The sequence below is a fragment of the Panthera onca genome, chromosome A1 (genome assembly GCF_046562875.1).
Source record: "Panthera onca isolate mPanOnc1 chromosome A1, mPanOnc1 haplotype 2, whole genome shotgun sequence".
Lineage (NCBI taxonomy): Eukaryota > Metazoa > Chordata > Mammalia > Carnivora > Felidae > Panthera > Panthera onca.
The window spans coordinates 213,442,747-213,466,062 of NC_138339.1; the positions used below are offsets into that span (position 1 = coordinate 213,442,747).

The 23,316-nt window shown below is 45.6% G+C and overlaps 1 protein-coding gene across 10 annotated transcripts in view; it reads right to left on the reverse strand.

Moving 5' to 3' along the window:
* The window catches only part of ENOX1 (ecto-NOX disulfide-thiol exchanger 1), a 555,654-nt gene that overhangs the window by 118,464 nt on the left and 413,874 nt on the right, over positions 1-23,316 (reverse strand). For all 10 annotated transcript variants that reach the window (XM_078433342.2, XM_078433340.2, XM_078433328.2 and 7 more), the window contains 2 exons: positions 22,323-22,535; positions 3,055-3,161 (listed from right to left, as the gene is read on the reverse strand). In XM_078433342.2, the coding sequence (XP_078289468.1) occupies positions 3,055-3,161; positions 22,323-22,535 (320 nt within the window). The remainder of the gene's footprint in view (positions 1-3,054; positions 3,162-22,322; positions 22,536-23,316) is intronic.

Genomic DNA, 23,316 nt, shown 5'->3' on the forward strand with positions numbered 1-23,316 from the left:
AGTATATGTGAAAGCGCACCGTAAAAAGGAAAGAATCAAAACGCATTTCTGATGTGTTTTCAGGCACTACCTTGCCTAGAAGTCAGGACACTACAGTTGTTTATGGTAAGTGATTCTATTACTTTTGTACTAAGCTGAATAGCCTATGTTTGTGAATCCTTACCAATTCTATTCTCTTACATGTACTGTCCTCAAAACAACAACAATGAAATGAGTGCATTATTCTTTCCCCCCACCGTTGACATTGAAGTCTCTAAATAAAAACCACATAGTTAAGATGGTTTTGCTTTATCGTGAACCTATGAATAACAATAAAAATAAATTATAACACCTAATGTATTAATGGCATGATTTTAAACAAAGTTCTAGTGCCCATTTGATGGATGTGATATTTTATTGTGTGATAGGTTCTCTGATTTCTCCTCTCCTCCTTAGCTCACAGATTGTAACTTTGGTAGTAGGGTGGAAAAAAAAGGAAATTATTTACCGCTAACAGTGTTTGCATGGCCAACTCTGAGCCCTGGGAATCACCACTGCAGAGGACAGGGAAACGGGAGGGGGCAGAGCGTCAAGGTTCCTGGGAAAGGGATACCCATCACAGGGAGTCTTGAGAGGTCACCGGGGTGATGGGCAATGCCTCCTCACTTGGCCATGACCCCCAGTAGAAAGAGGCACCAATTCCACCTTAAATAACACCAGTGGGTCTTGGAGGCATATGTCACATGTGATTAGTGGGGAAGCGTTTAGGTTGTGTACAGCTAATTTTTCCGCGGACAAAGAACCCGGCTCCCAAAGAGGTGGTTTGAAAATACTTGAAACAAGGAAAAGTCAGGTGGAAAGAATAAATGAAGCCGAAAGGGCCTGTGGTTTAGTCCCTACAATTAATGACAGATTGTCATACTGTAACGGTTCTTGTGGGGAAGGGTGTTGGCAAGAAAAAAAAAAAAATTGGGGAGGGGGAAAAAAAAAACCCGAGGGTGTTTCCACAGGGTGCCTCTGGTTCAGCAGTAAATCACTAGTGCACTCTCATAAATCTGTAAAGGTGTTGCAGATAATTAACAGATGCTGTACATGGGAACGCAGAAAAAATCAAGCCAATTATCAAGCTTCTACGCAACAGAGAAATCATCCACAATGTTAAATTACCAACTGGTATTTAATCAATTAAGCGACATGGAGGGGAGAAAATCAAAGGTAATTTAGAATTCTATTTCCTAGTATATCAAAAGAGGTGGGAGGAGTGGCAGGGAGGCGCAAAGCCCCTCTGTGGGAGCATCTTTCGGGACTGCGTGCATCCATGGCTGCCTCTCCATGTGTACCGAGCGAAGCAAGGGGTCTTCCTTGGAACAAAGCTGGAAGTCTTTGTGTGCCCTGCTCAGCAGCAGGACCATCAGGGAGGCAGGGCTGGGGGTGGGGGGTGGGCAGGGGGAGCAGGCACGTGGGAAGCGTGATTTGGATCAATAACTGATATTTGCTAACACTCACGTAGTAATGACAGCCTTTTCATGCCCAGATTATTTAGCATCATGTTGCTTGCCTTTCTCTTAACGTTTCTGTTAATCATGTGTGGTTTTTAGGTGAAGGAAAAGAATATACACAGATGTATATGTGAACAATTCATAGACTAGTCACTCCCAAATCTGAATCATAGTTTATAGATTTCAATTTGTGTTTGCATAGCCCTCAATCTGTCTGTTTCATCACAAACGAGGACTCTCTCCTCCCGAAAATCAGCCTTGACTCAGCTCTCGGTTCAGTGTCTGGACGAGCAGCAGGTAAGCGCCCTTTGTTTTTCTGGCTCCTGAAAAATTAAAGAGAAAGCCCACTTCCTCCTTACTCAAAATCCTGAACAGAGGAATGGAACTACATCAGTCACCAGCCACCTTCTTAAGTCTTTGTGACGAAAACAAAAAATGGCCTTCTTAACAATAAATTGCACCAGCATGTTAAGTGTCCCATTATTGTGAAGTCATTCAGGATTGGCCATAATAACAGTGATAATAAAGAATTCATTTGGTATTCATGTGGATGTTAGATCTCGTGCCATTGGTATTTAGCTGTAATTTAGCATTAGTTAATGGGCACTTAAAATGCTACCCAAATGATTGATATTATAGTGCTTTGTGGTTCCTCAAACTCTACATAAAACACTTATTTTACAAGTGTGAGCCCAGATCGTTGCATAAACAAACCTTACCTTCTATAAGTTTTGAGATTTTGAAAGAGGGGAGTATCATTTAGAGAACTTTAGTGCTAACATGCTAGTGATGGAGAGGCATCCAAATGGAAAACATTCTCTCATTAAAAAAAGAAGCAGCAGAAGAAGAAGCAAAGACAGCATACTTACTTTTAAATTACAGGTTCAAAGGGTACACTACACTGTGGAGTTAAAAAGAACAGCTGGACGACCAATGACTAATGACACATTCTGGTCCTTCTAGGTGGTGAGAAAGGTCAAGTTCTGGCCTCTTTCCTTGGGGTAGATACTCACACGTCAAGCACTGATGCGGAAGGGTGGACCTGGCTAGCCTAGACATTCACTCCCCTGGGGAAAGGTGCCCTGGGGAGACTGGCTATATAATTGGCCGGCCAGCATAGGGCACTAAGGCACTGTTTACAAAGAGAAGGCACAGAAGAAAGGCATGCTAGCCATTTCTAGCCCAAAGAGCAGACCATCACCATCAGTTGCAGAATACTGAAAAAAAAAAAAAACCCTCTGTATTTATTTAAAAGCTAGTCTTCTGTTTTACATTCCACCTTTCTTCAGAATACGCAAGCAACACGTCTTGGCTTATTTCCGAGCTCTTTGCTATCAATGGGAGAGATGCCTTTCTTCCTTTGCAGGGGGAGAAAAGCACTCTGTTTTCTAAGCATTAAGTCAGCTGCTTTTCTGGCTAAGGCACACATCTGAGCTGGATTTAGAGCTGACAATGCGACAGGACAATGGCAGGACAGCTGCCCGCTATAACAAAAACCGAAATGGCTGCAGCCACACTATTCTCTGCCAATCCAGCTGTGTGATGGTGGTTAGAAAGTAATAATAAAATCACCAACCTCAGAATGCTTTCGCCAAATGTCTATGTTCTTGCGCTGAGCTTTCGAGAAATGGTCCCAAGCTTTTTGTCTGGTAGAAGCGTTGAAAACGGCCACAATCTGCTCAACTTTGGTGAACAAGGAAGTCAAACAAGACAAGTAATTTATGTTGTGATCACTATAGGGAAGCAAAGCAAAGACACTAGGAGTCTATGGATGATGTCATAGTAGAAATAACATCATCGATATCCATCCAATTTGTGCCTTTTCGTACTTACATTTTAGCAAGGCTGGGGATGTCTCCCTTCAAGTCTGTCTCCACAACTTTAGGTTAAAACAAATTCTAAAATACAACTGGGTAGAGTTCATGGGCATCTGCTTCCAAGATTCTGCAGCTTTCGTTTAAAACCGTGACTTGGTATGTCTACATACCTAGATCTATGGATATAGATCTGGTGTTGGCATACAGATGCCTGGGTTGGGGGCTTAGAAGTGAAGCCGGGGCGAGGCGGCTGAATGAGGGAGAGCCAGACATACATCTTTTTCTCTTTTGGTCTCCATCTCAAGGACTCAACTGCAGTCCTCTGAAGACATTACCGGGTCCAAGTTCCAAGCTGGGACAACGAGTAGGTGTTTCATATCACCCCTCAATGTCAAGGGCCATTTTTACTCCTTGGCTCCTTTCTCCCCTCTACCCACCCCCCTACCCTGCACCCTCTGCAGCCAGCCCTCCAGCCCTCTGGCAGGGAACAGGAGCAATCGTCTCCACTTCAAGACAGACCAAGGCTCACCCAACCAGCCGCACAGGCATGCAGATCTCATTTCAACACGGCCTGACGTCCTGCTCCCTAGTAGTTCATCAAGACTACATACCATTCTGTTCTGCCATTTTCACTTTCCTAAGGCTGCCCTCCCACACCCCTTGAAGTTCTAACTCTCTCACTTTGGCTTCATTTAGCATTTCTTTGGTTCCCAGGCAAAGTGCTATCGGAATGATAAACGTGTGGGGCCCTGAACAAAGCTAGACAGCTATTAGGGGTGGGGCCAACCAACTGCAGATCCAATCTTTCTTAAATAGTTATCGATCTAGTAAGCATGGGATTAAGGAAATTATAGCACTGAATTAACCATATGATTAAACCTGAATTTCTGAATATTTAGTCAGGAAGGCCCAGTTAGAATTACCTTCTCATGGATGCTACTACTCTAACATAAATCCTTCTTAAGTGATTCCCAAGGCTCTATTATAAAAAAAAAAGGGCATCAAAACTCTTCCAAATCTTCCAGGTGTCTAAAGTATGGCAAAGAGTAATGGAATAATCCCCACAGAACAACACCTGGTGCCACAACTTAAAAAATTATCACACAGAATAAGTAAGTATATGATGGAGCAGAGAAAGAAAGTAGATTCTGTTCACTTACCGCATTGTAAATATCTTCCAACGCTAATGAGCAACCACTTCCCAATCAATGGGTAATTTTCACAGAGGCTTTTATGTTCACTCTTTTCTCTCTCGAGAGAATCCCAACTCCAAATCTCCTTATTTATCAAATTTTATCATCACGTCACATGATGAACTTGGTGCACTCAACTTTACCAGGAGGAGGTGCTATCACCTTAGCTCACGTTCTCCAGGGGCGCATGCGGCTCCCTTCCCCGACCTCGTCTGGAGGAAGTCACGCTGCCAGACTAGCCACACTGTGCTGCTCTAGGTGCTGACTTTCACCTGACCGCCACCTCCCCGGGCTCTGCTTGGCTCCACTGCAGCATGGCAGGTGGAGAGGAGCTGGTTCAGCCTCACTACCTGGGCTTCCTATTGTTCTGTCTGCATGTGGGCTGAGGTTGTGGGGGAATTTCAGCTTCCTTTTGCTTGGGCAACACAGAGTAGTCAGCCCAATATGCAGTGGTGAAATGCACCATCAGACGAGATTTCAGGGGTGGGAATCATGGGACTGTTAAAAGAGTATATGACCCCACAGAGTAGAGCTGTTTAAGAGGCATCATTTAGAGGAGTGAGAACAGAGGGGCACCTGGGTGGCTCAGTCGATTGAGCATCCGACTCTTGATTTCAGCCCAGGTCATGATCCCAGGGTCATGGGATCGAGCCCCACATCGGGCTCCACAATGAATGTGGAGCCTGCTTAGGATTCTTTCTCTGCCCCTCCCTGTGCTTGCACTCTCTCTCTAAATAAATAAACATGAAAGAAAGAAAGAAAGAAAGAAAGAAGAAAGAAAAGTAAGAACTGTGTTATCCAGAGGGGAAGGGGCAGTAAGGGTTGAGGTCAAGTATTTTGGTGGTGATAGTCAAAATTCTGCCATCAATCAAGAAAGGCTGTTAATAAAGGGGATACACTAGAGAGAAAATGATCACATATGTGTGTATAGTGTAGGGGGAAGGTAAGAGAGGCCAGCAATACCCATGGAAGCATAAAGAAGGGAAAACGCTTAGAAGACAGACCCAATGGCTGAATAGGGTTCAAGGGTAAAAATAGATCCTCTAATATCTCCTCAAGCTATGTACCACTGCAGATATTCCTGTTTGAGGCTAAGTATCTCAGTTATTTAGAACATGTTGTTACCATATCCTGGGGCATACGTTCAATTCATTCATCCACCCACTCATTTATTCAGCAAACATCTGAGATCCTCTAGTTACCTACCAAGCACTTCACTGATTGCTAGAAATCTATGATTAAGACAGCCCTTGCCCCTGATGGGATCAGTCTCTAGGGAGAGAGGAAGATAAGCAGATAATTATCCTATGCAAGAGAGGTATGGATGACGGTACAGGGACATAGTAAGTAACCGGGGCCACAGTAACTAACCCGGTAGGTACAGTCAGGGAACACCCCCAAAGGAGACAACATTGTCACTAGGTCTTACACGATGAGTCAATGCTTGCTCCTCGCTTCAAAGGCTAGGGCGAGTGCTAAGTGAGGATGGGTCAAGAAGGACAGTGGATGCTAAGCCAGGTGGTGAACTTTACACCGTAACCTGAGGAGGCATATCTGAGTAGGGTTTGTTTGGGAGAAATGATGAAGGCTTGAGTGAAGGCAGAACGGTGAAACAGAGGCAGGAGCAAGGAGTCATATGATGGGGCAAGCTGATCGGACAGGTGGCTGAACTGCTATGAGGAAGGAGGGGGGAGACTAGCATGCCTCAGGCTTGGGAGACACCTCAGCAACCAGGAGGACAAGCCCAGGGGGAGGTGGGAGAGAGAACATAAGGGATCTGCTTGGAACACACTGAATTTGACATGCCTGAAGGTCATCCAGATGGAGCTGAAATACAGGTGGGGGGTTCAGAAAGAAGTCACGACTCAGAGACACGTCTTAAATTTTCTCAATTTAATGCAATTTCATGCAGTCGTATTCTTTTCAATGGGGTAACTGATTAAAAGCAAAACTAAATGTGACGAACTCTATACCTCTTAATAAGTTTTGTACTTTCTCTGCAAATAATACCAAATAGTAAAGAACCCCCCCTGCCCCAAATAAAAATAAAAAACCTTGTAACTCCGATTAGGTTTGAAAAACACTCTCAAGGTTTCTCCATGGCTCAGTTTCCTTCTCTCATTTCTGCAGAGACCGCCCGGGAACCAGCCATTTGTCTTGCAAATGAAAGTTCTTGGGCACACGAAAGGACTGGAAAGAGTGCTTGGATCAGCAGGAATCCATCATCATTAGGGAAAAACCACCTCAAAGAGTAGGGCTTAATGAATGTGATTCAAAGACAGCAGATTTGCAAAATCATAAATCAGGATGACCGCTGGTACTGGGGTCCCAGGTAAAGACCAGACCCTCTTCGTCGTCTCCAGCAGGGAACGCCGAAGAGCAAGCTGACTGCCACTCAACACCCTCCCCCCCCAGTATAATTAATACTACGTGTCCTCTACCTGATAAAACTGGAAGTAGTTACTCACTAAACTCAATCTTTAAAGTTCTACCTAAAAGCTCAGAGACGACATAAACCGTAAACAAGGCGGCCCTGGCATTTGTTCCAAAAAGCAGCTTACAGAAGAACAAATTCAAATCACCCCAGCCTATGCCTTTGCCACCCTAGTGGGCCAGCGACTTCTGGTTCTAAGGCCACATGTGAGCCTGGGTCAGGTATACGCTCAAACATTTTGGAAGTACTATCAACAGAAAGAGCTCAGTCAGAAAATTTCTTTCTTTCTTTCTTTCTTTCTTTCTTTCTTTCTTTCTTTCTTTCCTTCCTTCTTTCTTTCTTTCTTTCTTTCTTTCTTTCTTTCTTTCTTTCTTTCCTTCTTTCCTTCTTTCCTTCTTTCTTTCTTTCTTTCTTTCTTTCTTTCTTTTTCTCTTTCTTTCTTTCTTTCTTTCAAAATTTTTTTGAAGTTTATTTATTTTGAGAGACAGAGAGAGCAGAGGAGGGAGAGAGAGAATCCCAGGCAGGCTCCATGTTGTCAGGGCGGAGCCCGATGTGGGGCTTGAACTCACGAACCGTGAGATCATGACCCGAGCGGAAACCAAGAATCAGACACTCAACTGACTGAGCCACCCAGGCGCCCCCAGAAAATTTAAATCTATCCTTCACACCTTACGAATCTATCCACCCCCCTCCACCCACCATCAAATTCTATGCTTCAAGTGTTTTGCCTAAATTAGGGTTTTGGAGAATCATGAAAAACTCAAAAGTGCTTTTTAATAATTATGCTTGAGTGTCAGTCTTTGATGTCATAAAGGAGTCCCTGACATATATCCAGCAGGTATAAGTGAACTTATAAGGAAGGATAAACAGAGCTTTGATCAAATCGCTAATCACTCTTTGCAGCTGCAAACCCCTTGTTAAAAGATTAGAAATTGCAAGCGTTTATTTGAGCAAAAATCAATCAAATTAGGCAGTGCCGAATGGTAAGAGCCCTCCACTGACTGGCAGGAGCTGGGAACAGGCCACAGGCTTTCACAGGAAAAAGGCGGAAGCAAAGCAAAGCAATCGTGGATCGGTCACAGCTTAAAATCTAGTTGCCTGCCTGCGATTGGTTGTCCTTAGGTTTCAATTTTGTAACTTTTAGGCATTTATAGGCTTGGCTTTGGGTTCGCCGATGGACACCACCACGACATCAGGGCCACCTCCGTCTGGTGTTCTCCTTGTTTATTGAAGAATTTAACATCCCAGTAGTGATTATTCATTATCTTGTATGTGTGCACATAAAGAGGCACTACACACACATCACACGCACACGCATGTATATATTCTTCAGAATTAAAAAAATCCGTAAGACTAAGTAATGTAACAACTTTTTTTTTTTTTAGTACTGTCCCCTACCTCAAAATGTTTGGCCATCTGCTGAACTCAGAGCACACTTCTCACCTGACAGAAAACTTGACACGTTATCTTTAGAAGCACTTGTGTTCAGTTTTCGGGAAGGAAAGCTCGGCAGGGGACATCGATTCACCCAGAAACAGGCCACATTTAAACAAGCTCTCGGGGAAGGAGCGGAGCGCCAGGCACAAAACCTCAGATTTCCGGGCTGCACGAGGCTCCTGAATTCTGAGTTCCGGGGCAGAAAGGCCTTGGAAGCAAGGCAGACGGAGGTTAGGCTCCTCCAAGGAGCACAAGCCCAGACCTTTCTCTTCCTTGTCCCCTGACTACCTACTTCCTCAGTCCTCATGTTGTGTTCCAGCTAAATAGCTGTGAAACAGCCTTCAATCCACTTAGTGTTGCAAATGTCTGGAGACGCTAAGTCCTCATAGGCAGTGGCTTTGCCTAAATAGAGCACCTCAAACAAATCTTCAAGCTCAATTTTTTGTTTCTAATGTTATCTGGGCTCATCATAGAGCCTGACTCTGTAGGGTTCAGAGGAAATTTGATTTTCCTTTAAGGGATAACATCTTTTCCATATCCTCTATGAAGAGCTCATAAAAGATGTTCTAAGGCACGTAACAAATGAAATAGTTGACTTCCCCCACCCTGGCTGGTTCCTGTTGCTTTGAAATACTAAAAGCTAGGGTAGAATTGATGAGCCTGGGCTCTGGACTGAAAAATTACAACACAGGGAATGTAGTAAGTGATTCGGGCTCTCAGGACACCCACAAGAGCAAGACAAAGCCAGAGGGAGGAGCAGTTAGTGTCGGACACAGACAGGGGAAGCTGCTAGAAGAGATTCCCAGAGAGATTCCTGCCTACTCAGTCTGGGTCCTGAGCACACAGGAGCCTGCCAGTCAGTCTGGCAGGAAGCCCAGGAAATAGAGAATTAACACGGTCAAACCCATCTATTAGAGAGGCATGGACTGGAGTTTCAAGTTGAGGAGGAAAAAGGGCATTCTGGGGTTTTCTCCTGAGATGAAGAAAAAGAGCATTGCTGCGTGACACCGTGAATCCATTGCAGCGTGTTAAACCCGAGGCCACGACACCACGGGCGGGCATCACCTTTCTTAACATCCTGGCTAGATGAGGCCGGATGTTTAGTTCTTTGGGGGAATGTGGACGGAGACAGAGAGAAAGTGGCGATCAAATTATTTATATATATATATATATATATATATATATATATATACACACACATATATATATACACACATATATATACACACATATATATATACACACATATATATACACACGTATATATATATATATATATACACACATATATATACACACGTATATATATATATACACACATATATATACACACGTATATATATATATACACGTATATATATATATATATATATATATATATATATATATAAAGAAATAGGATGCTTTTAGCAAATTTCAAGCAAGCACGGAATGGTGACATTATTCAAATAAATGGTGAGATATTAGGTGGACGGTGACTTCTTAAGCTTTGTATAAATCCCAATACATTTCAGGAACTGGAGATCCCCTTATTAATACATATATTCAAATATTCTGAGAAGTATCAAAACAAAAATCTATGAGAATATTATAATGTTAATGGTTCCTTACAACACGCAGCATTTATTAGGCTTTTAAAATCCAATAAATCCCCCTGCCTAGATTAGCCCTATTGACTAGATAAAAGTGATAGATGTATTCAAGGAAAAAGGAATAAAATGAAAAGTAAAAGGTTACCTTCCCATCCTGGCTGCCTCCCATCCAGTTTCTCTCTTTAAAGGTAACCACTCTTAACAGATTCTGGCATCTCCATCCAGGGAAAAATCTTACGCGTGTAGTAGATAGACTGTGTCTATCCTTTTTTTTAATTACAAAAAGCATAACCTTTCTTCACTTACACAAAAGTGCTGACATTGTATATACTGTGCTGAAACTCGCTCTCACTTAACATATCTTGGAAATCTATTCATATGCATGTTAAAGGCACTTCATTTCACCGCGCTTCCCTTTTTTACGCTTCGCAAGGTATATTGCACCTTTTACAGATTGAAGGCTTGTGGCAACCCTGTGTCGAGCAAGTCCGTCAACATCATTTTTCCAACAGCATTCATTCGCTTCATGTCTCCGTGCCACGTTTTGGTCATTCTCGGTAATTCATTGCAATATTGCAACCTCCTCATCATTATTACACTTGTTACGATGACCATTGAAATTGCTTTGGGGCACTGTGAACCACACCCATATAAGATGGCAAACTTAATCGATAAATGTGAGTGTTCTGATTGCTCCACTGACTGGCTCTCCCCCCATCTCTCTCCCTCTCCTCAGGCTCCCTATTCCCTGAGACACACCAAAGTTGAAATTGGGCCAACGAATAACCCTATGATGGCTTCTAAGTGTGCGAGTGAAAGGAAGATCCAATCGATGTGGCAAGCTTCGTTGTCGTCTTATTTTAAGAAACTGCCACAACCAGCCCAGCCTTCAGCAGATATCACTCTGATCAGTCAGCGGCCATCAACAGCAGACAAGATCCTCTGCCAGCAAAGAGATTACAACTCCCTGAAAACTCAGGTGATGGTTAGCACTTTTTAGCTACAAAGTATTTTTAATTTAAGGTATGTACATTTTTTTAGACACAATGCTATTGGATGCTTACTAGACTCCAGTGCAGTGTAAATATACCTCTTATATACACTGGGAGACCAAAATATTCATTTGATTCACTTTATTGCAATACTCACTTTATTGTGGTGGTCTGGCACTGAACTTGCATAGTTTGGGGGTATTCCTTCATTAATCAGGTTGTAATGAACATCCTCAGACACGTCTTTGGGCTTTTTAAAATAATGTTTTAAGTTTGTTGATTTTGAGAGCGAGAAAATGTGAGCAGGGAAGGGGCAGAGAGAAAGGGAAAGAGAGGGGGAGAGAGAGAGAATCCCAAGCAGGCTCCACACTGTCAGCATGGAGCCCAACAGGGAGATCCAACTCATGAACCGTGAGATCATGGCCTGAGCTGAAACCAAGAGTTGGATGCTTAACCGACTGAGGCACACAGGTGCTCCTGGACATTTTTATATAAACGTCTTTATAAGAAAGTCTTGGCAGTGGAAAAGATAAAAGAGTATCTGAATTAAAAAAAATTTGTTTAACGTTTATTTATTTTTGAGAGAGACAGAGACAGACCGCCAGAGAGGGAGACACAGAATCCAAGCAGGCTCCAGGCTCCGAGCTGTCAGCACAGAGCCCGACGTGGGGCTCAAACCCACGAACTGTGAGATCGTGCCCCGAGCCGAAGTTGGATGCTTAACTGACTGAGCCCAAGAGTGTCTGAATTTTAAATTTTTGAGAGCTATTGCCAAATTGCACTTTAATTTCATGCCCACTAAGTTTTATTTTTCAGATTAACTGGAAGTTTGTACCTTTTGACCCCCCTCTCCCCATTTCCTGTACCTCCACCCTCTGCCTCTGGCAACCACCAATCTAGTGGACTGTTTTAACAAGCTTTCCAGGTCACTCCAACGAGTGCTGAAGTTTGAGAACCTCTCCTTTAACATCTCAAAATAAATAAACTAATAAAACATGATCTTCTTTAAACTTCCCAGCAATCCTCTGGGTCTGGTGCTTCCATTATGCCCGTTTCACAGGTGAAGAAACAGATTCACAGAGAGGGGTAAACACTTGTCCGAGGTCGCATACTTAGCAAATGGTGAAATTCAAAAGGGACCCATGATTCTAATCCCCTCTCTCTCTGCAGACAGGGAACGGAGGCCCTGAAGGGGCTTCCCTAGGGAGGGAATTGCATTCACCTAACTCCAAATTACGCACATCCAACCCCTTGAACAATGCAGGGATGAGAGCCACTGACCTTCCCCCGGTCAAAAATCATGTGTAACTTTTGCCTCCCGCAAAACTTAATAGCCTCCTGTTTACCGGAAGCCTTACTGATAGCAAAACCGCTGACTGACACATATTTGGTATATTATATGTGGTACATCCTGTATTCTTAACAATAAAGGAGGCTGGAGAAAATACAGAGTACTAATGTACTGCATTGAAAACATCTGTGCACCAGCTCAGGTCAAACCCATGTTGTTCCAGGGTCAAGCGCATTTATAAACGTTTGTATATGTATTTACACTTATGGGCCAAAGTCTTCTGAGCACGGTGGAGTGTAACATCCAGACACCGTACTAGGCGCTACAGATCCAAAGATCCTGCTGGTTCTTGTAGCCCTGGGCGGAGACAGCCATACACATGATTGAGTCATGGTGGGAGAAGCAGCTTGCAGAGAGCATCAAAGGAGGCAGGAAAGGCTCCAATGACCCTTGGTCCATTAGGTAGGTAGAATTCTTTAGAACCCAGGAGCCAAATATTTGAGATTGTTATGGGGCAGGAAGCTGATGGACCGTTTTCCAAAAGTGTCCCGAGGAATCCGAGAGACGGAGAAGCGGAATCAGCGCCTGGAAAAGGCCCCTATTTCTTGCGTGTCTACCAGACGGGAAGGGGCTTCGCTCAGTGTGTGCCCTTAGCACGGGGTCATCTAAAATCCACTCTGCCCTACTTTTGTTCATCACTGTTGCTGAATCCTACGCCTCAGCAGGGGAAACCTGAGGAGGTGGGGCCGGGGTGAGGGAGTGCTTTTAGGAATGCAACACTGTGGGGAGGCACAGGAGTGGGGAGGGAGAGCCAGGGAGCCCTTGTTGTTGGCAAAGTCTTAGTTCCACCACTAAGTGGCTGTGTGGGCTGAAGAGAGCCTCTGTATTTGAGTTCCCAGGCAAAGGGGGATGGACTACAGTCCTTTCTTTTCTGTTTTAAGTTTATGTATTTATTTAAGTAATCTGTACACCCAACGTGGGGGTTTGAACCCATAACCCCCAGATCAAGAATCGCACGCTCTCCCAACTGAGCCAGCCAGGCGCCCCTGGACTAGTTATTTCTAAATATCCTCTCTAGCTCTGTGATCCTACAGAAGACGGTTCAGCAAGCTTTCTCCGCAAAGAAATAGTAAATATTTTTGGCCTCGTGGATCATACATCTACCCTGCCGGAGAAGGAGTGCGCAAACCCTAAGCAGTTTATGTCCTTAATAAATAGAAGTCCTCTCACTTTGTGGCTACTGTTTCATGATCCGCCCCGGGCACAGTTTTCCTTTGTTTGAGCCTGGACACCAACTTGGGACTTCTTTCTCGGTTGCACATAAAAGTCCAGAACACGTCATCTCTGCCTTAAAGTGACTTTACAGACACCTCACTCTTCCTCGGATCTAGTTTGAAAGGTTTAGGCGAGTCTTGGCTTTAAAAAGTTTTTGTGGGGAAAAAAAAAAAAAAAAAAAATGGTTGCATGTGGATTCTTTCCAAAGCAGCTCAGAGACTTTTTCCCTCATAGTCTGTTCCCCTCCTGCCCCACCCCCTACCCATGACCACTCCCCACCCCTCCTCCTTACACTTAGTCGAGGCTTCCTTTCCAGTCCCTACAACTGGGCTCATATCAAGATAGCAGGGCTTCACCTCTAGCTCCTGAAAGTTCTATCTTTCCTGAATTGCTCTGCTTTACTTAGCACATCCTATGTTAGCTCTTAAAATCTAGCCTTCCATGGCTCCTCATTGGTCCAGAGGGTAAGGCTTAATTTCTGTCTCTCGTTTTGCTACCAGTTTAAAAAAAAAAATCATGTTAATATTGTAGTGGTATTACTTGGCTCAGTAGATATGTTTTCAGTGAGACTGAGAGATGCCAGAAAAGGCTCAACACTCAGATCTGGCAGGCTTCCAGCATCTTCTGCTATCAGCTTTGGTATCCTGTGAAACAGAAAATTCTGTGCTCATTCTTGATTTGAAAGTTTTTATTAAAAAAATATTTTCACGGGCGCCTGGGTGGCGCAGTCGGTTGAGCATCCGACTTTGGCTCAGTTCATGATCTCACAGTTCGTGAGTTCGAGACTCACATCACAAACCCGCGGTTCATGAGTTTGAACCCTGTATCAGGCTCTGTGCTGACAGCTCAGAGCCTGGAGCCTGCTTCGGGTTCTGCGTCTCCCTCTCTCTGCCCCTCCCCTGCTCATGCTCTCTCTCTCTCAAAAGTAAATAAACATTAAAAAAAAATTTTTTTTAATGTCTTCTCTGGACATTTATTCCCTGAGCGCAAATAGGTACTTTTTTTTTTTTAATGAAAATAACGTTTCCAGCACTTAAAGCATTGGCAAATATAGTCATCAGTATGATTTTGAGGAGAAACAGAAAACCTGTCGAGTTGCTAAAGCAGTTATGGGGAATTTTTTTCTCCTGGATGAACGATAGCAATGACGACCACAGACACGGAAAACATTTTAACACTTCATAAAATTCTTTTCCGACAGTGGGAACATAGAAGCCAAATTTCCCTTGGCAGAAATTTAAAAAAAAAAAAAAAAAAAAAAAAGGTTTAGCCGAGATGTTCCTAAGAAGGGTTTCAGAAAGAGCTTTTCAGGCAGAAGAAACGTGGATGGTGACACCATCCAGAAAGAGGGGTCGTGGTCCACGGAAGACCAGAAACCCCTCCTATTTCACTCAGGTGCTTAGTGCCCTGCCTGGTATGTAACAGGGCCCAGTAAATACTTGTGGATGAATCGCATCATTCATTCAAACACCTGAGGTGTTACGGTTTTAGTCAAGAAAACAGATGAGAGTGGCCAGGGAAGGCGCCGCCTCTCTGACCAGAATCCTGCCCTGTCTGTGGTCTGCCACACCCCCGGGTGCATGCTGCCCACGCACTCTTAGGGTTGAAATGGGGCTTGAAACCCGCAGTGCTGCATGCAGACACAACGTCCCCCCAGTGAGGCAGAAAGGGGGCACATGCATGGAGGGATATGTGATCTACTGTTCTGTGCTCAGCTCAGGAGCCTTGGCATCCTGGCTGGGTCCTGGCAGATGCTTGCTCTGTGTAGATATTAAGAAAAAAAAAAAAAGGATCAAAGTCAATGATACGATAAGGACTGCTGGGTTTTCACAATGAAAATGGAACTGAGGGGACTGTCTGGTCAAGCCCTTTCACTATAGAGTACACGAGAAAACCAAGACTCAAGAGGCTGAACTGACTTTCTGAAAGTCACCTGGCTAACTGATGGTCGAGCTCGGCTTAGAACAAGGATCTCTTCATGCTACGTCAAAAGCCTCTCCTCTGTTTGCCGTTTTCAAGGTCTAAGATGAGGGTGATGCCATTTCCTATCATAAATATATAAGGCAAATTTGCATGGTAATTCTAACCTCTCCGGCCTCCAGGTCGAAGTGATGTAAGAGGACTGTAATACCACCGGCTGCAAGATTCTCAACAGAAGTATATTCTGCGTATGCTACTTGAAAGAGGATGGCATATGAGAGCCAAGTCCACTGGGATCATGGCGTATTCAAACGCCCCAACATTTAGAATGTGTTCTGCAGGTTTTAGGTTCCAGGCCAATTTCCAATGCCGCCCTCATTTCCGTCTACGGTCTTTGATCAACAGCTGATGGTTGTACTGAGGTCTTCGATACGCTTAGACCCCGGGGGTGACGTTCCCTGGGGAGGTGGGAAAGGCGAAGAGTAAACGGCCTCTGTTTCTGTTTAGTCTAAAATCTTACTAGAAGAAAAAAACGAAAACCCCAAAACCTGACGCACAGAAAATAACTAGAAAGGAATGAGACATTCACGTGCTGCAGAAGGCAGGAGACGGGGACAGGGGGGTGTGGGTTACACGAGGAGGAAGTGTGACAGACGCGAGGTTCCAGTTCTGGCACGGGGCCGAGGGAAATACCTGAGGCGAGGGACGTTGCGTAGGCACCAGTGTGGAGGGGAGAGGAGGGCAGGGCTAGAGGCAAAGGCTGCATTTTGTAACCAGACCGCAGCATTTGTATTCCATGTGGAGCCAACACAGAACGTCACTGAACGCTTCTTCGACTCCTCCTGTGTAAGCTATAAATTTACAGCTATAATATCCTCCTCTGATCATTTTCGCCATTCACGGAAGCATCCCTACCCACGATGACAGAGAGCAATCTGGACAACGAGAATGAGCCAAGCGTCTTGGGTTCTAGTCTGCCCCCAAATTGCTGAATGACCAAGGCCTGTAGCATCTGCTCTGGGATCTCAGTTTCCTCCTCTATAAAATGAGAGGGTTTGAGCCAACGGGTCTCTGACATCCTACAAGTTCTGCTTTGCGGTCCTGCTCATTATATTTACGGCACGTATCCTTAAATTAATATTAATAAACCCTTCTCCACTGCCGTCTGCTTTCCCAATTGCCTTTCCCCCACGTTGCTCCCTTCCTTCTCTTCTCTCTTACTGGGAAGCTTGTTGGGGAAGTACCAAAGTGGGAATATCATGGAGTGTTTAAATTTTCATTAGACGTGTGTGTGTTGTAACAAGGCATGCACAATTGATCATCTTGGCATGCATATTAATAATTGAATGCTGTGGTACATGCTTCCTGAACTTTACAAACAGCTCCTCTCTGAGCTTCGAATTGACAAGCTTTACTCATAACTACAAAACTGGAAGTGGGCAGGCCTATGGAATATACATTTTTGAAGGGCAAAGAAGAGCAAAACCCCAAAGTCTCTCAGTCGGAAAAACTGGGGAGGTTTCTGCCACACGGACGGGCTAAGAAATGACATAAACGTGAGTCAAGGATGACATAAGGGTGAAATGTCCTAAGAGTGAAATGAGTCACCTGTGCTGACGTTTTTTTTTCTTTTGTTTCTATATCCAGCAGATGAGATCTACCCAGCTGGCCTGGAAAAGACAAGAGAGCCCCAGCTGCCGCACTGGGATAGATGGCATCCTCAACTAACATCTTTCGTAACCGCACATCCATGGTCAGAAGTGAAAAAGGATCCCAAACGAGAGTGAATGGATGCTGAAGTCCCCAAACTCTTGGTTGGGTCAGGTGCTGCCCCTTGAGGCCTGAAGCCAAGGTTCAGATGGAAACAATGCCTACTGGATTAGATTTAATAGCTGGTCCTGGGGTGAAGGCCAGAGATAGGAGTGAGGTGAGAACCTGAACAAAGTCCGCATAACAGAAAACCAACAGGGCTAGGAGGTAACTCCCGGACCTCGATGTGAATCTTGAAATAAATCACAACTTTCTCTTTATGTTATTCTTCGTGGCTCTTGATTTCTTTTCCCCTTTTGAGCAAATGCTACCTGCTCAAATACGAAAGCCAGGAAAGTATGACTAGCAAAGTGAGGAGATGGGTGCCTCTTACCCAGTTTAAAGGACTAACACTTGGGGCGCCTGGGTGGCGCAGTCGGTTAAGCGTCCGACTTCAGCCAGGTCACGATCTCGCGGTCTGTGGGTTCGAGCCCCGCATCGGGCTCTGGGCTGATGGCTCAGAGCCTGGAGCCTGTTTCCGATTCTGTGTCTCCATCTCTCTCTGCCCCTCCCCCGTTCATGCTCTGTCTCTCTCTGTCCCAAAAATAAATAAAAAACGTTGAAAAAAAATTTAAAAAAAAAATAAAGGACTAACACTTAATGAAATTTTCCTTCTCCTATTTCCAGTAAAATCTATGCAGGGAGCCAACCTTTTGCCATGCTTGGAGCTTTGCAGAAATGTGCCTGAACTTCCCGGAAGTTGTTAAATGAGCCCTCCCTTCAGGACACCAGGCCAGCCCCACCTGCTGTGATAAGCCAGTTCATCAATATACCTGCTTTTCCTATGGCCTCAGAACAATTTCCCGACACTCGTGGCTTTCCAACAGAGAGGCCACCATGGAATGCCGTGGAGAAGGGCACCGGCACCGTGGAGATCTTTTACATGGGAGGGTGCACTCATGCTAACTGCCAAACAACTAGATTTCCAGCCACTCGGGAGAAAGAAAACTGAGCTGCCATTCCTGAATTTTGGGGCTAAACAATCATGATCTAATTCGAAATGGGAAGGGCAGGATGTGATTCCTGGGGTGTTTTCCGGAAGTATTTGTGCAGGTAAACGGGAGTATGGCTGGTTCTGCTTTTGGCAAATGCAAGCAAGCGTGTCAATCCGTGTGGACTTCCACTGTCATTATGTCAGAAGCAGCCCCCTGTACGGACACCGACCCTGTCCCACCACGCCAAACTGCTTGGGGGTAAGTGGAGAAAACGTGGTTGAGACAAACGTAACTGCCCCAGACATGAAACGAGATGTGTTTAACCTTCAGAGGGTGATGAAATGTGCACACACCTAGCAGCTTGGCCACGTTGCCGCATAGAAAACCCTTTCCCACTCGAGAGCCTTGTTTTTCATGCCCCTCTCTCTTCTCATCTGAACAGATACACTATCCCTTGGGTTTGCACCGATGAAAGAGGCGCTCGACATTTTGGCACATTATATCATTGAAAATAATACTTATTCTCAGAATGAATATGTAAATCGCATATATCCCTGTCCCACATGGCACCCTGCACCTGGTATGAGATGGGATCACACATTTGCGTGATGAAAGGTAGGCTTCGGCTCCCCTTTGCGTCTGGGGAGTAGTCATCTTTGCAAAAGCACACGGGAAAGAGTGGAAAAGTCTGAGGCTGTTCACTGGGACGTGCAATCTTCCTGTTCTACCCTAGAGCCTTGATTCCAGCTCAGGCTCCCCTCTAAGGTCTCTCCCACCTTCAAGGTGTCCTGACGGGTCTCAGCCATCGGGGCCCGCGAAGGCCCCTCAGGTCCGCCATGGCTGGGATGGGCACCACGGAGACAGCACTGTGGGCTGGTGGCGTCCGCTGAGACTTTTCACAGTCTCTGCTGGCTGCTGAAATACTTCCCCAGAATTAAAGTCCGGGGCTGGGGGTAGGGGGGGTGTCTCTCACGGACAGGTTGTGGGACAGTAGGACTGAGGAATGCCAACATGAATTCTTCTGCTGACTCTTCCATGCAAATACCCCCCCAGCCTGCTCCGGGGGGTCCGGTAAAGTACAGCAGTTCCCGCCGAAAGCACAGCTACTGGGCTTCTCGATCTGTGTGATTACGCCTGCAGAGTCGAGGCCCGGGACCCCGGGACCATGCTGCTACTGATACCAAACTACTCTCCAAGGTCCCCGGGAACTTCTGAACGGTTTCAGGCTTCCTTCCTGCTGCCCTTCCCATTACTCACGCACTCACTTACTCATCATCCTGTTCCTATGTTCCAGACACTTGGGGTGCGTGGAAGACTAATCAGCAAAAGCCGACGAATTATCACACCGCTGCACATTTGCTAAGTGCTCTGGAGGACCTTGAACTCGCAGTGGGTGGTGAGCCTATGGGGGAGGGGGCGTGTTGAAAGGCCTCTCTGAAGGGTGGGCTCCCAGCCAAGACCTAAAGGATGGGAAGGATTCACGCATGTGGAGTGGGGGGAAGTGCAAGTCAGACAGAGGGACAGAGGTGCAAAGGCTCTGGGGTGGGAGTTGGTTCTGAAGGGCTCAGCAGGGGGGAGGCCCATGGGAAGGACGCGTGGAGAGTCGAGGGAAGACGGAGCTGAAGAGGCAGGTGTGGAGAGCCCGCGGGCTGCGGAGGGAATATTATTCGTGCAATGGGAAGCTACTCAAGGGGCTGAAGTGGGGAGATACGATGTGAATCCCACTAGGCGACGTGTGAAAAACAGATAGGACAGGAGTAAAAGTGGGACGGGAGGGGCCGCGTATGGCAGGACCTGCAAAATGCCTCTGGGCAGCCATCCACAACCCCCCCCCCCCCCGTCCCCCCGCTCCTTCTTTACTCTGAGACCTCCGGTTTTATTCTGGGGAGCAATGGGTCCCGTCAGAAAAGCATATTTCCCATTTTCCTTGTAGCTAGGCACCAACACGTGTAATAATTCTGCACAACGAGACAGAAACGGAAGGCTGTTGGGGCTCTTTGGGCAAGTTTTGCTGTCTCGCTCTAAAGGTGCAACCCTGTCCTCTTTCTTTTCTTTCCCCTTCTTTTTATCTTGCATGATTTGAGCCTGTAAAAAAAGACATGATGGGGGCCTCCTCCTTCTCCCTCCTTCCTTCTTCCCTTCCCCCTTTTCCCCTCCTCCCTTCCTCCTCCTCCTGCCTCTTCTTCTTCTCCCTCCTCCCCTCCCCTTACTTCCCTCCTCCTCCCTCTCCTCCCCCTCCTGGCTGTGCAGTGTGGGAACAGTTCTTCAGGCCTGCTTGTGGCCAGATGCTTGCTCATCCAGAGGTCCCACAGTAGGAAGCGCATTGTTGCAACAGACCTCAACCTCATGGTCCAATTCAGCCTCGATTTATCAGGAATACAGTGCTGATGTTTGGATCCCCCAGCCTAGGCCAGCTCACCCCTGGGTAATGTTAGGCACGTGGCGTGGCCTTCTTTCAGCCACAGGATCTGGGCCCCTTTTTAACACATGCTTCTTTCCACGGGTATTGCCAAAGAGCACTAAACTTCCCTATTCTAATGCGTGGTTCCCTTCCTACCTTCGCTGTTGGAGTCAAGGGTTGAGTCTTCCCTGCCAGGTGGGACAGTGAAGTCACGGGAACGAAAATATATTATGAAATTGATGCTGGTGAGCAAGAGATACCCAGAATATCCCAGTGTTCGGGCACCTGGTTTGCCATCATTCTGCAAGGGCTGTGTTTTTAAGAGTCGAGTGGCCTTTCGCTCTCTTCCTTTTCTCCATTACCAATCCAGCCTTACCTCCCCTCCACCTGCTAATCCATGCTGCACGGCCCTCCTTTTAAAGGGGGCATTGATATTAGGGTTTCTCATCCTATCCCTGGTAACCCTAACTTCAGAACTGCTGGACGGGCACGGCCACGTGAAGAAGGGTCATCCCTCAGAGTAGGAATCACGAGAAGGTGGTGTGAGAATGGTCTGAGGAGACGACACTTCTGTTCTTTCCTATTCCTTTTCTATAAAGACAGGTGTCTCGGGTTGATCTCACACTGGATATCTGGTCACCTATCAGAGTTCACGTTTGAGAGATTCTTACGTATTTTAATGCTGCCGCGAAAAAGGCCTGACAACAGAGTCATAGAAAACCCTTTTCCACTCGAGAGCCTGGTTTTTCATGCCCCCCTCTCTCCTCATCCGAACAGATACATTATCCCTTGGGTTTGCACCGATGAAAGAGGCGCTCGACATTTTGGCACGTTATATCATTGAAAATAATACTTATTCTCAGAATGAATATGTAAATCGCATATATCCCCGTCCCACATGGCACCCTGCACCTGGTAGGGGATGGAGCACGGCATTGTTACAGTGTCATTCGGTGGCTTTTACCGACCCGGGGAACATCCGCAACTGTAATGCATTATGCCACTGTGACGTTAACTACAGACACAGACAGAGTGCCCATAAAAAAAATATACGCCCTTTTTTTTTTTGAATAGAGCCCTGGGTAATTACCCCGACTATTGTTCTATGAGCAAGCCCATTTAGACCCCTTCATCAGTTTAGGGTCTGGACATGAAAAATCGCCAGCATTAAGCGGTTAAGGCAATCTGCTTTCCAGATGAAGAAAGGACAAAAAAAATAATACTGCAGAAAACCCTCCTCTACTCCTGAGTTGCCCATGTCGACAGCCAGAGCTCACCTCAAATAAAGGATCCTGGGGAGGAGTTTTTCTGATGATACCTTCCTCCTAAACAGAGCTCAAGGACAATGTGTTCGGGGTCTGCTTCCTACTGTCCCAGCACTGGGAGGACACACAGGTCTGTGGGGACGGCCCCCAGGTAAAGGGTGGCCACCCTGCAGGTGTGCTGTGAGCTGCGGTGGGTCCAGCAGGCACAGAAGCATCTGGTGCCCTGCCCCGGTGGCCGGGTTTGGTGTTCTGAGGAAAAGCTACAGAAATGTTGCTCACCTTGAGAAGTAAGCTCTCAGGGCGGGGTCCGTGTTCCTCCAAGTTGCCACAGAACATGAAATCGGTTATGAGGTGTGCCATTTGATATGGAGTAAAATGGGAAATTATTGATCTACTTACCCCCACATGAAAACAAAAACTAAATGAATACAAAAGAAAAGGCAAAACCACAGCAAAACAGATGGCCCCCCAAATTTTACTTACATTGAGTGAGGATTCCAGTTAAGGCATTTTTAAAATTCTCCTTGGCTTCTTCCATCTCCTGCTCATGGGTGGCTTTTTCGTTCATCAGCCGGCGGACGTGGCTATTGGCTGACTGCACCATGGAATAGAACTGGTTGGCAGAACGCCGGTTAACTTCCCCTCGCTCAATCCAGGAGAGTAGCACTGTGATAGCCTCTGAAAACTTGCTATCATCTGGAAATGGAAAACCACCAAGTACAAATCATGCCAAGGCAAGGACACGTACTTTCCTCTGGTTCTTCTCAAAAGACAGAACATGGGCCATCTTAATGGATACATCTTTGGAACTTGACAAATTAGCTTCCCTAAGGCTAACCGTGCTAGCGTTTCTTAGCCGTCCCTTTCACATCTGACTCTATGGTGTCATAGAGCCATCCAAGAAATACATGGCAGCTCACTCTCTCATCTACCAACCCGGTGAGCTTAGTTTTAGATCTGTTCTGGGCATTCTTGGTAACATGGCGCACCAAATCCTGATTTCTCTTTCTCAAGAGTGGCTCAGAAAACTGTCATTAACCTATTGGGTCCCTACTGCATTTTTCAAGATTCTCTTATCAGATCTATTATACAGTGAAACTAGTTATATGACTTAGATTCAGCTGAGTTAGTGGCAAAATATGGATGACAGATTAGACTATTTTAAAACCGGATGTAACAGAAGATATTGTTCCCAAAGGGGTTGTAGGAATTAGTCAGTTCTTTTTCTGCTCCAGTTCAAAACTAATTTCGCTTTACATTTAATAGAACAGCCTCGATTCAGCTGAAAAACAAAACATTTCCTTGTTTTCAACAAAAGAGGGCTTGTTCCCTGAGTGGTCAGTGTTGTCTGTGGAAGCCATCTGGAAGCCTACTAGAGTCCACTTGAACTTGGTTTGAGGTATGTGTGTGCTGTGGAGGGGGTGGGGTGCACGGAGTGGGCAATGAGGTTCCACCTGTAAATAAATGATAAAGTTTA